General features: G+C 30.0%; 2 protein-coding genes across 2 annotated transcripts; both read left to right on the top strand.

The window, feature by feature from the left end:
- The first annotated feature begins 2,412 nt into the window (after nucleotides 1-2,412).
- LOC105623426 (peroxisomal N(1)-acetyl-spermine/spermidine oxidase) lies at nucleotides 2,413-5,592 on the top strand. The gene is made up of 6 exons (XM_012204818.1): nucleotides 2,413-2,591; nucleotides 2,927-3,277; nucleotides 3,705-3,896; nucleotides 4,396-4,721; nucleotides 4,828-5,106; nucleotides 5,429-5,592. The coding sequence occupies exons 1-6, from the start codon at nucleotides 2,515-2,517 to the stop codon at nucleotides 5,590-5,592; spliced, it is 1,389 nt and encodes a 462-aa protein (XP_012060208.1). The 5' UTR covers nucleotides 2,413-2,514.
- Nucleotides 5,593-6,791: 1,199 nt separating this feature from the next.
- On the top strand, nucleotides 6,792-8,240 carry LOC105623406 (F-box/SPRY domain-containing protein 1). The gene is made up of 4 exons (XM_012204799.1): nucleotides 6,792-7,096; nucleotides 7,481-7,754; nucleotides 7,883-7,973; nucleotides 8,146-8,240. The coding sequence occupies exons 1-4, from the start codon at nucleotides 6,792-6,794 to the stop codon at nucleotides 8,238-8,240; spliced, it is 765 nt and encodes a 254-aa protein (XP_012060189.1).
- The last annotated feature ends 1,839 nt before the right edge of the window (nucleotides 8,241-10,079 follow it).

A 10,079-nucleotide genomic window follows, 5' to 3' on the forward strand; every position in this document is an offset into this window, starting at 1 on the left:
ATATAGTTATTTAGATGTAATCAAGAAATGTAATCAAGAAATTCATGAATGAATCTGTTGACCTTTAATCTTTAAGTAACTATATATTGTGAAAATAGGTCTTAAAGACGTTCTGATTTCGAATATGTATGCTGCCTATAGATATTTTTCAAAATTTGAACAAAAGATGTTTCGATCGAATTAAAAAGTTATTTCATTTTCGGTACATTCATTCACATTTTTATTATTTACATTATTTTGTATATAATTTATTTTACGTTATGTGTGTAACACATTACCGCAAGAATTACATTATTAAAAATATAACAATATACAAGAATACAAAATTTATTTGTGATATAGAATTACACACAAAACGTTCGGTATATGTATATAATACAATTTTGTCACGATACAATGTGAAACATGTGAAAATAATTATCGACAAATGACTATTACGTATGGTTCTTATTAAGCGCAGCAATTGCAAAGTTTAATCTGCTTAAGCCCGGTTGCATGTTATTTTAATTTTAAGCGAGACTTAAAACTTTCTTTGTTCCTATTTCTTTTCGGTTTTTTAAAATGAGATAGAAAAAGTTTTAAGTTTCGCTTAAAATCAAAGTAATATTGATGGTGCAATCGAGTCTTAATATTACTTGTTTAATTTATACGAGCAACCGCAAAAAGATTGTTAATAAATATGTTATACATATTCTTCAATTAAAAAAAAATGTCAATTATTGACATATTTTCTTATTCTTGTTTAATATTTAATAACAAAAAGGATAAAATGATACTTGCGAGCGTTGCGAACGTTAAGTGAAACGCACTCTTATTTTTAATATTACCGTTATTATACTAAAATATAAAATATAATTTAAAAATATCTGAAGACACTTTTTAAGTATCTATACCTAGATACATTTTAAAAGTATCTTATCCATTACCGCATATAAATTTCCTTACCAATTAATGAATCGCGATGTCGGATATATATCCGATCTGTTCCGTGTCCGTCGCGTCATGCAAATGAAACATGAATGCGTCAAAATGGCGGAAGAGTCACGAGGTACGGCTTCGTTTTCGACGCGTCCAATTTCGCCAAAAAACTTGAACGTTATGCGCTTATTCAAGCCTAATCTATGTCAGATTGTGAGCAAATCTCAAGCTCGTCAGCCAATCCGATGCGTTAATTTTAAAAGTGATATGTTTCGAGATTTTTGCATCCTATATCTTATGTAGATCGGCTTTAATATCGAGTTTATACATTCTCCGCGTAATAAATACCATACTCGCATTTTTTATGACAGAATATATATTAATAACAAAATGTATATTAATCTTACAACTTATAACTATTAAATCTATTAATATAACTAAACTTAGATTTACTTATAATTATTAGAACTATTAGATAACTCTATAATCTTATAACTATTAGATATCTATATGATCATCGCTTTATCGGTTTTTCGCACGATATGTTTTCAATCAAATGAATTTTAGGAAAAATATGCATTTTAACAAATATCAATGTGCAAATACTAAATCTATACTCTATATAATATAATAATTAGACGTCATTATGAAAGGAATAAATGTGAAATTATGTAGGTCATTTAATTTTTCGATTTATGTACGTTTACGTTATTTACATCTTATGTTCTCAATTTAATATTAACTTTTCACAAATTATAATTTTTTAAACGAAAACTAAAATTCTATATCTTCTGCTTTTATCGCTTTGAATGTTAATTACCTAAAGTTTTTTTGGAAACGCAACAAGAACTCTTTATGAAACAATGAAAATGTTTGCAAATTGATATTCAATTATATTAATTACTATATTTGAATTTTTTTTATTAAAGTAGGAAAGCTGTGAATTGATTATTTGCCAATTATTATTAATATTGTAAGCTTACCAAATTATAAATTCTTTTACCAATTTAAATTACAACTATCTTATACAACTATCTATTTAAATTAAAACTATCACAAGTAATGCATCGCTCAATAAATGCAAAAGATAACAAAACGACAATAGAAAGTCGTAAATGATCGAAGTTGTTTGTTTGTAAATGACATGTGACACTTTTTCATAGCAACCCGTGTCTAAGTCATACACGTCTAAATTTCCGCAATTAATAACCTCCTTTTTATTAATTGGTTTTAATACCAATACAACCAATGAAATGCTTTTCAAATCTAGGATACCATCTAAGAAACTGTTGCGATTTTTCACAAGGTATGCAGGTATTAATCAATCATTAAATGAGATTACACAATCCTTTTGCTAAAATGATACTTTTTCTTATTCATGTATTTGTTAATGAAACTGGATTTCATTATTTGCAATCAAAAGTAATCGAATGAAATGATTTTCTGTGTTGCAGACCATTCTCGGATAAAGGTAGAAGAAATAAAGAAGATATATCAGAATGTGCAAAGTTGACAAATTTCGAACCGTATCAGTTGGATCCTTGTATAATAGATCCGAGCAAGCCACAACCAACTGTTGTGATCATAGGAGCTGGTATGGCTGGATTATCGGCAGCACATCGATTAGTTCAATGTGGCCTTCGTAATTTTATAGTTTTAGAAGCCACAGATAGGTATTTCAAACAAATTCAAAATTAACATTAAAATTTAAAAATTAATTTTAATTAACCCCTTATTATAAGAACAACACTAGTATGGCATATCCTAATATTAATTAAATTAAACTAAAATAATAGGATATTATCTTAATAACTCTTACAATATCTTGAAATAACATATTATAGCTAAAAATTTAGCTATAATTTTAATGTTATTTTAATGTTATTTTGATATGTTTTTTTTTATTAGGTCTGATCTATAAAAATGTAATAGATTTATATCATCGTTTTTAATTCTGCTTTAAACTATAATTATATATAAACTATAATTAATGCATTTCTGATTCTAGACCAGGTGGACGGATCCACTCTTGCTGGTTGGGCGACGTGGTAACGGAAATGGGTGCTACATGGATTGAAGGTGGTTGCGTGGCAAACCCAGTATTCACTTTAGCGGCACAGGAAGGTCTACTGAAGACACCGCTCTTCAGGCCGGATCCGAGTCGTGGACTTTTCTGTACCAGCGATGGTAGAGCCATTGATTTCCCAGTCAGCATCGCGGCATATCATACCTTCCGGCAAATCGAGCAACAGGCGGCGGCTCTCTTTTCTCTTGGCTGCGGTCGTACTCACGGTACGTTGCTGAATTTTATGGGTGTCAGAATTCAACAGGAACTCCACAATTTCCCGGAGGAGCAACGGTATAGTTGCCCAGGTCAACTTCAAAGTCATATTGACAACGATGTAAAAGGTTTGCTTGGGTGATCATCAAATGAGTGGGAATTTCTCATGGATTAGAAATATATGATTTTTTATTTGTTTTTTTAGAATATAATATTTAGAAAATATTATATAGATATAACTTGCAGATTTAAATACACGAATAAAAAAATATGACTATATGTATAAATAATTATTTATTTATGAACGGTCAAATATATATTTAAAAAACATGTGAATGTAATGTATATTTATATATAAATGATTGAAGAGGAGAATATTTTATATAACTAGATGCTGTTTTTTAAATTTAATTCGGTTTGCAAAAGTAAAACCATTACATCGCTGTAATTAATTACGACTCAATTACGTTCATCGCTTATAATCAGAAATATGGATGATTCGCAGATATGATGCTGCTAGGGTGATGTACGGCATGACAAATTGCACGAAATGTCGATGCGGAGATGACCTTTCGCTTGTCTCAGCTGATCAATTCGGCAGCTACATCGAGATCCCTGGTGGAAATATCAGAATACCCTTGGGATATGTTGGAGTGCTGGCCCCTTTGCTTCGAGATTTACCTAATTCTTGTGTTAAGTTTGTACAAAAGCGTGTTTAATCTTTTATTTCATCGATTATTTCATTATTTCACGAAGAAATCAAATTAAACGATATTAATTTTCATTATTTCAGGACACCTTATAAACAGGCTAAATGTATATAAATGTTTTATATATATTATTGTATTTAACGTAAATTATTGTTTCACAATTTAAAACAATTTTTACATTTATTTTTAATAAAGACCATTCTAATGTAGGATTAAGAAAGAATTACACGAAAGTTACGATCTTTGAATTTTAATACAGACTATGTCATAAATTTGACGATTATACAAAATATAAATTAAAAGATAAACTTGTAAGGCTGTAGTTTTACAGAAAAATTTTTTAAGGTCCGGTTTAAACGAACTGCGTATATTTAAAAACATTTTTTTTTCTATTTAATCGAGTAGTTTTAAGCTTTAACTGTTAAACGCTGTTTACAAATAATCATTTACTTTCGGTATTTTTCTCATTTATTTTCCTAATTTAAGGTATTGTAAACCAGTTGATTACATTCGGTGGGGTGCAGTGAATGACGCGTGTCCACGAGCTATCGTGAAATGCAACGACGGCGAAGAGATACCTGCTGATTATGTGATCATAACCGTTTCACTTGGTGTCCTAAAAAATCAGCATACGAAATTGTTCTTACCAGGATTACCTGCTGAAAAAGTCGAGGCAATCAAAAAACTCGGGTATGGATACGTTAATAAAATCTTCTTGGAATACGCGAGACCGTTCTGGGTTTGGCGAGAGGGTGCCATCAAGTTGGCTTGGTCCGCTGAAGAACTAGCAGATAGATATGATTGGGTGAAAGGTTGTCATTTATAATACGATGTAAAATTTTATCATTTATATTACGATGTAAAATATAACTATTACGATGTAAAAAAACCGAGAGTACAACGAAAGTGCTCACTTAGGTGTGGCAAATGTGGAGGAATTGCCCAATTCTCAACATGTGTTGTGCGCTTGGGTATGCGGACGCGAAGCAATGGACATGGAATTGTGTCCTGACGAAGAGGTGGTAGAATCAATGACGACGGTTCTACGTCGGTTTACTGGCGACTCGACATTACCTTATCCGGCTAACATTCTCAGGAGCAAGTGGTGCATGGACCAATACTTTGCTGGAGCCTACAGTTACATGGCGATAGACAGTACCGTTGGTCATCAATGTGATCTGGCCAATCCATTACCAGGTATTTTCAACTTTCGAATATTCAAGTAGTATGGTGATGTTTTAATAACATCTTATTATTGTTAGAGATGTTATTAAGACAATTAAGATGTCATTTGTCACTTGAATATTTAACTTAAATATCTTTCTGGAGCTTCACTTTGAATTTTGAATATTCAGAGATGCTACATATTGATGGCTTATAAATATGTATATAGCTCTCAATTTAATATAAAAAAACGTCAGATAACTATTAACAATTACAGCTCGATCAGTTTTATATCAGACAATTCCGTTAATAATAGCTTTAGCTTCATTTTTTCAACATATGTCACGGTTTCTAGACTCTCGCGAAGCGATATCTCCCATACTTTTATTCGCGGGAGAAGCTACTGTACCTGGGCATTACAGCACAGTGCATGGTGCAAGGCTCAGCGGTATTCGTGAGGCAGAAAGAATAATTCAGTTAACAAAACGATATCATGGTCCCCCCAAAAGTGCTCGTTAAATCGTGATCGTGACTATCCGGAAATACATATGAAGAAAGAATGCAATTTCTGTTATGTAATATATACATATGCAACAATATCGAATATTATTGTAATATATACATATATTGTATATTTTATAAATTTTGTATAATTTTTTGTACAAATGATAATAAATTGTTTTTGACCATATAAATGGCCTTATTCATGAAAAGGAAAGATATATAAAATAATAAATAGAATAGTAAATATTAACTTAATACTGCATTATTGTAGTTCTACTATAGATACGTTTAAATATTTTCTAACCAGAAATTGAAATTACTGTTAAAAATAAACTTTAAGAATAATTAACTCGATCTCTGCATGTCGTCTCAAAATATGTCTTTCTTTTTGCGCAACCACTTTGTGGCACGCAATGCATAATAACGCGATCGATCGAAAAGTATAATTACATATATAATTTCAATCCTCCGCTAGTCAAGTTGGACTTTGAAGGTACAATTGATATTTTGATTATAAATTCTGGTAGAATATGGTAAATTTAAAATACATAAAAATATACATAAAAAATACAATTGGATTTATATTATAGTAAAACATATTGTACAGATATGCAAGAAAAATTATTTCTCAAATTTATTTATCTTCTGCTAAAAAAAATTAATTTTGCAACAATAATAATATAACTCACAATCTTTGTGGCAAGCAATTAACACATAATAATGCGATCGATTAAAAAGTAATTATTATATATTTTAATAATCAAAGTCCAGATATAAAAATCTGCATTAAAGCTCAAAGATCTAAGTTGCTGACGGAAGATGCAAAATTTCCCATTTTTAGTTTTTTTATATGGAAGGTTAATTATATTGAATATTAATTATATTATAATTATATCTTGCACGATAATATAAGAACATTATGTGATAAGTAAATTCAGTGTCATTCCTCTAGTTCATGTAAATTTTTAATTAACTAGAGCTCCGTCAAAATTGTCCTGAATTCGTTCTGAAATGCACGAATGTGTGAAACCGAAAATGTGGGATACCTGATATGTGTAAATGTGGAATATCTCAGATACATTCCCTAGAATCGGGCTGTGCCGATGAACGTCAATGCCCGTACCCGTCTAACATGCGCATAGTTTGTGACGTACGGACAGTGTTTCTGTGCCGCATATGTTTACGCTCGTTCCTCCCAAGACAGACCCGGCAAAATGGACGATATAGCATTGCGGGCGTCTGATCATGTTTTAGAGGTGATATTCTCGTATTTGGACCTGCACACGCTAAGAAACTGCTCACTGGTGTGCAAACGGTGGTATCGGTTTCTCAACGATGAGAACAATGATGTGTGGCGGATGCACTGCATAAGAAAGCTTGCCCAGGAAGCCCTCAGCTCCGACTTGTTGTCGTCTGTGCCTACGTACAAGTCGAAACTGCGTGCGTTCTATCATGCGTGGAATCCGAACGATTGCTCGCGAAACATTTACATAAAACCCAACGGATTCACCTTGCACAGGTTGGTGTGCGACAACGTTGTCTTTCCCACGCGTCACGCTCGTCGAAAACGAAGATTTTGTACTTTTAACACAGATATATTTCGAGAACAATTTTGACTGGTTATAATGTCTGCTGTAAAATCAGCTGTCAATTGATGTAGCAGACAAGACTACAGAGAAAGTGATTAAGACTTTTTTGTAGTTGAAGGTTTTTGTTGTTTTTTTTTTAAATGCTTGAAGAAGCTACAATTGAACTAAATTGTAATTGATCTCTGAAAGAATGTACATAAACAATGGAATTTCTTAAACAATTAGTGAAAATTATGATGATATAATAGAAGCATGAAGTAATCTGACAAATACCATATCCAAAATGTCTCGCATCAGTTACCATATCATTGCAGAAATCCAGTAGCCCAGAGTACAGACGCATGTAGAGGCAAGATAGGCTTTCGACATGGGCGTCATGCCTGGGAAGTAATCTGGGAAGGACCATTAGGAACAGTAGCAGTAATAGGAATAGCCACTAAAGAAGCACCCTTGTTATGTCATGGATACGTAGCGTTACTCGGCTCCGATGAACATTCCTGGGGTTGGAACCTTGTCGACAACCATTTGCTACATAATGGAGATCCACAAGGAAATTATCCTTTACTTAACAATGCTCCAAAATATCAGGTATTAAGTTTGTTATGAATTGTATTTGATTATAACCGAATCACTTTGTATATTATTTATTTTTACATTTATTCATAAATATTTGTCGTTTAAAAATATTTCTAACATTTGATAATTTTCATTTACAGGTTGGGGAAAGGATTAGAGTAATTTTGGATTGTGATGATAATACCTTATCTTTCGAGAAGAATTACGAATTTCTGGGTGTAGCTTTTAGAGGTATGACATTTTATCTATATTTTTTTACATTTTTATGTTATTATTATCTATTATCATTATTAGTATCTCAAGCTTGAGACAATTATATATCGTTTTCTTTTTCTATTTTTCAAATCATTCCTTAAAATATATTAAAACAAGAATATATTTTATGAATCACTTTGATAAACAGGGTTACCAGATAAAAGATTATATCCATCTGTATCTGCGGTTTATGGAAATACCGAAGTATCCATGGTATACTTAGGACCACCATTGGATGGCTAACACATTACATTAAAAAAGAAAACATATCCTCAAAAAGCTCGTTTGAGGCTGTACAATGCATTCTTAATGCCAAGTTTTCTGCAGTATATTAACATTATCTACGTTTTAAGTAGAGAAAGCACACGATAACAAACTGTACAATATTTACAGAGAATGTGTGCCTGTAGATTACTTGGTCAATATTGTAAATAATAGACATTTTATTTTACTTAACGGCGAAATTTACAATGCATTTAGTTTGATCAATTAAATCAGTCACTTGATTGATACAATTGCACGTGTTATACATGGAAGTTTTAAGTGATACTAATTCTCAAATAATTATGTATATGTATAATAATATAAAATTGGTTTTATTGATTTTTATTGACATTTTTTGTTAGATGTTATCATACAAAATTATGAAAATCTACACACACATACGTATGTACAAATGTTGCAGATTATAAATTTGTCACGTATTTAATGCTTCCATGTAATATTATTTTTATTTCTATTGTTTAATTTTATTTAATTGTATAAAGATAAAACGTGTGTAATATTTTATATATTTATTTACATAATAATTTTATTTTCAAAAAAGATTTATTTCAAAAAGAATTCCATTTTAATGTCTTTAAACAATTGTATAATATTTAAATAATATTTAAATAATATTTAAATATAATATTTAAATAATATTTAAGTATTTTTCGATTTGTTTGCATTTGTTTCTTTGTATTGTATGCAATAATCTCAGGACACTCGTTACAATATTACTTTTTATTGCTAGAATTAATGAAGTCGTTACATTCTTCCTGAGGTGCGTTCAGATTCCCATTCGAGCTTTTCAGGTATCATGTTATCTATTGTTTAATTCGATGTGCAACAAAGATAAAATGATACCTCGGGTGAGAATCTAAATACAGCCCTGAAATGCTCATATTTTTAATATACATAATTTATTAACTTATGTCATAAATAATACAGCCAAAGAAAAATAATAAGAAAATCTTGTGTTTTTTGTAAATCTTAATGTATACGATTTGCTTGTTTTTTGTGATTTAGTGTAATTATATGTAGAAATTAAGAATGCGATAAGTTATATTTTATTCATATTATAAGCAAACATAAAATGATTTTTAAAAATGATTCTTGACGTAATAGTATACAGGGTGTCTCACTTCAAGTGTTCATTGAGTATAGCTACATTATTTTTTGTACAAGATTAAATCACAAAAATAATTATATAGTATAATTATATAGTAAAATCAAATAGTCAATGTCTTTTTCGAGGCCTCATTGCATAGGCATGAAAATCATTCATCCTAAAAAAATAAATAACTAAATTTTGTTTTTTGATTCATAGCCTTTCTAATCTTTTATTTTTAATAAATAGCTAAATTTTACATTTTTTGTTTCTAAAATAATAGATAGGGTTCTACACATATTCAACACATAATTTCTTTGAGAAAGAAATGCGAAAAAGAAAAAAAATTTTCAACAAAGTATTGTCTAATGCAATGTATTTTTCCTCATATTTTTGAATATTTAACATCTTACATCAAAATGATTTGATTTAGATTCTAAGTCGCCATAGATTCTATGTTGCTATATATTGAAATCTAATATCGTTTTAATATCTTGTGTATATGTTGTATAAATTTTTATGCCACTATTGTGGATGAATGAATAGCACAAAAGAGACATTTACTGCATAAAATTTTAAAAATTGTCCTTTTCTTTTATCGTCTAGTGAATTTTTATTGACGTATATATATATACATGTATACATACATATATATATATATATATATATATATATATATATATATATATATATATAAATAATAATAATAA

The sequence above is a fragment of the Atta cephalotes genome (genome assembly GCF_000143395.1).
Source record: "Atta cephalotes unplaced genomic scaffold scaffold00057, whole genome shotgun sequence".
Classification (NCBI taxonomy): Eukaryota; Metazoa; Arthropoda; class Insecta; order Hymenoptera; family Formicidae; genus Atta; species Atta cephalotes.